Here is a 218-nt window from a genome sequence, read left to right as displayed (position 1 = left end):
GCCCCCCCCCCGCCCCAGCCACACCGCATCCCGGCCCCGGAAAGAGGAGCCGGCACAAGCGGGGTCTCCCCTGCCCTTCGCGGGCGGCCCCGGCAGCCCGGGCACCCACCAGCTTCTTGGCTTCGGCCCCGCTCCGGATCTTGATGGGATACCGGGAGATCACCGAGGCCGCCTTCCTGCGGAACAGCGCTGCTCAGCACCCGCTCGCGCGGCGGCGA

General features: G+C 74.8%; 1 protein-coding gene across 1 annotated transcript in view; it reads right to left on the bottom strand.

Moving 5' to 3' along the window:
• Positions 1-176, bottom strand: part of POLB (polymerase (DNA directed), beta) — a gene marked incomplete at its 5' end in the record, with an annotated part of 8,967 nt that extends 8,791 nt beyond the window's left edge. The window contains one exon of the mRNA XM_010076636.1: positions 110-176. Within this exon, the coding sequence (XP_010074938.1) occupies positions 110-176 (67 nt within the window). The remainder of the gene's footprint in view (positions 1-109) is intronic.
• Between the last annotated feature and the right edge of the window lie 42 nt (positions 177-218).

Source organism: Pterocles gutturalis, unplaced genomic scaffold (assembly GCF_000699245.1).
Source record: "Pterocles gutturalis isolate BGI_N339 unplaced genomic scaffold, ASM69924v1 scaffold45398, whole genome shotgun sequence".
In the NCBI taxonomy this organism is placed as follows: Eukaryota; Metazoa; Chordata; class Aves; order Pterocliformes; family Pteroclidae; genus Pterocles; species Pterocles gutturalis.
Note: the sequence above shows the minus strand (reverse complement) of the source record. Positions and strands in the feature narration are given on the sequence as shown.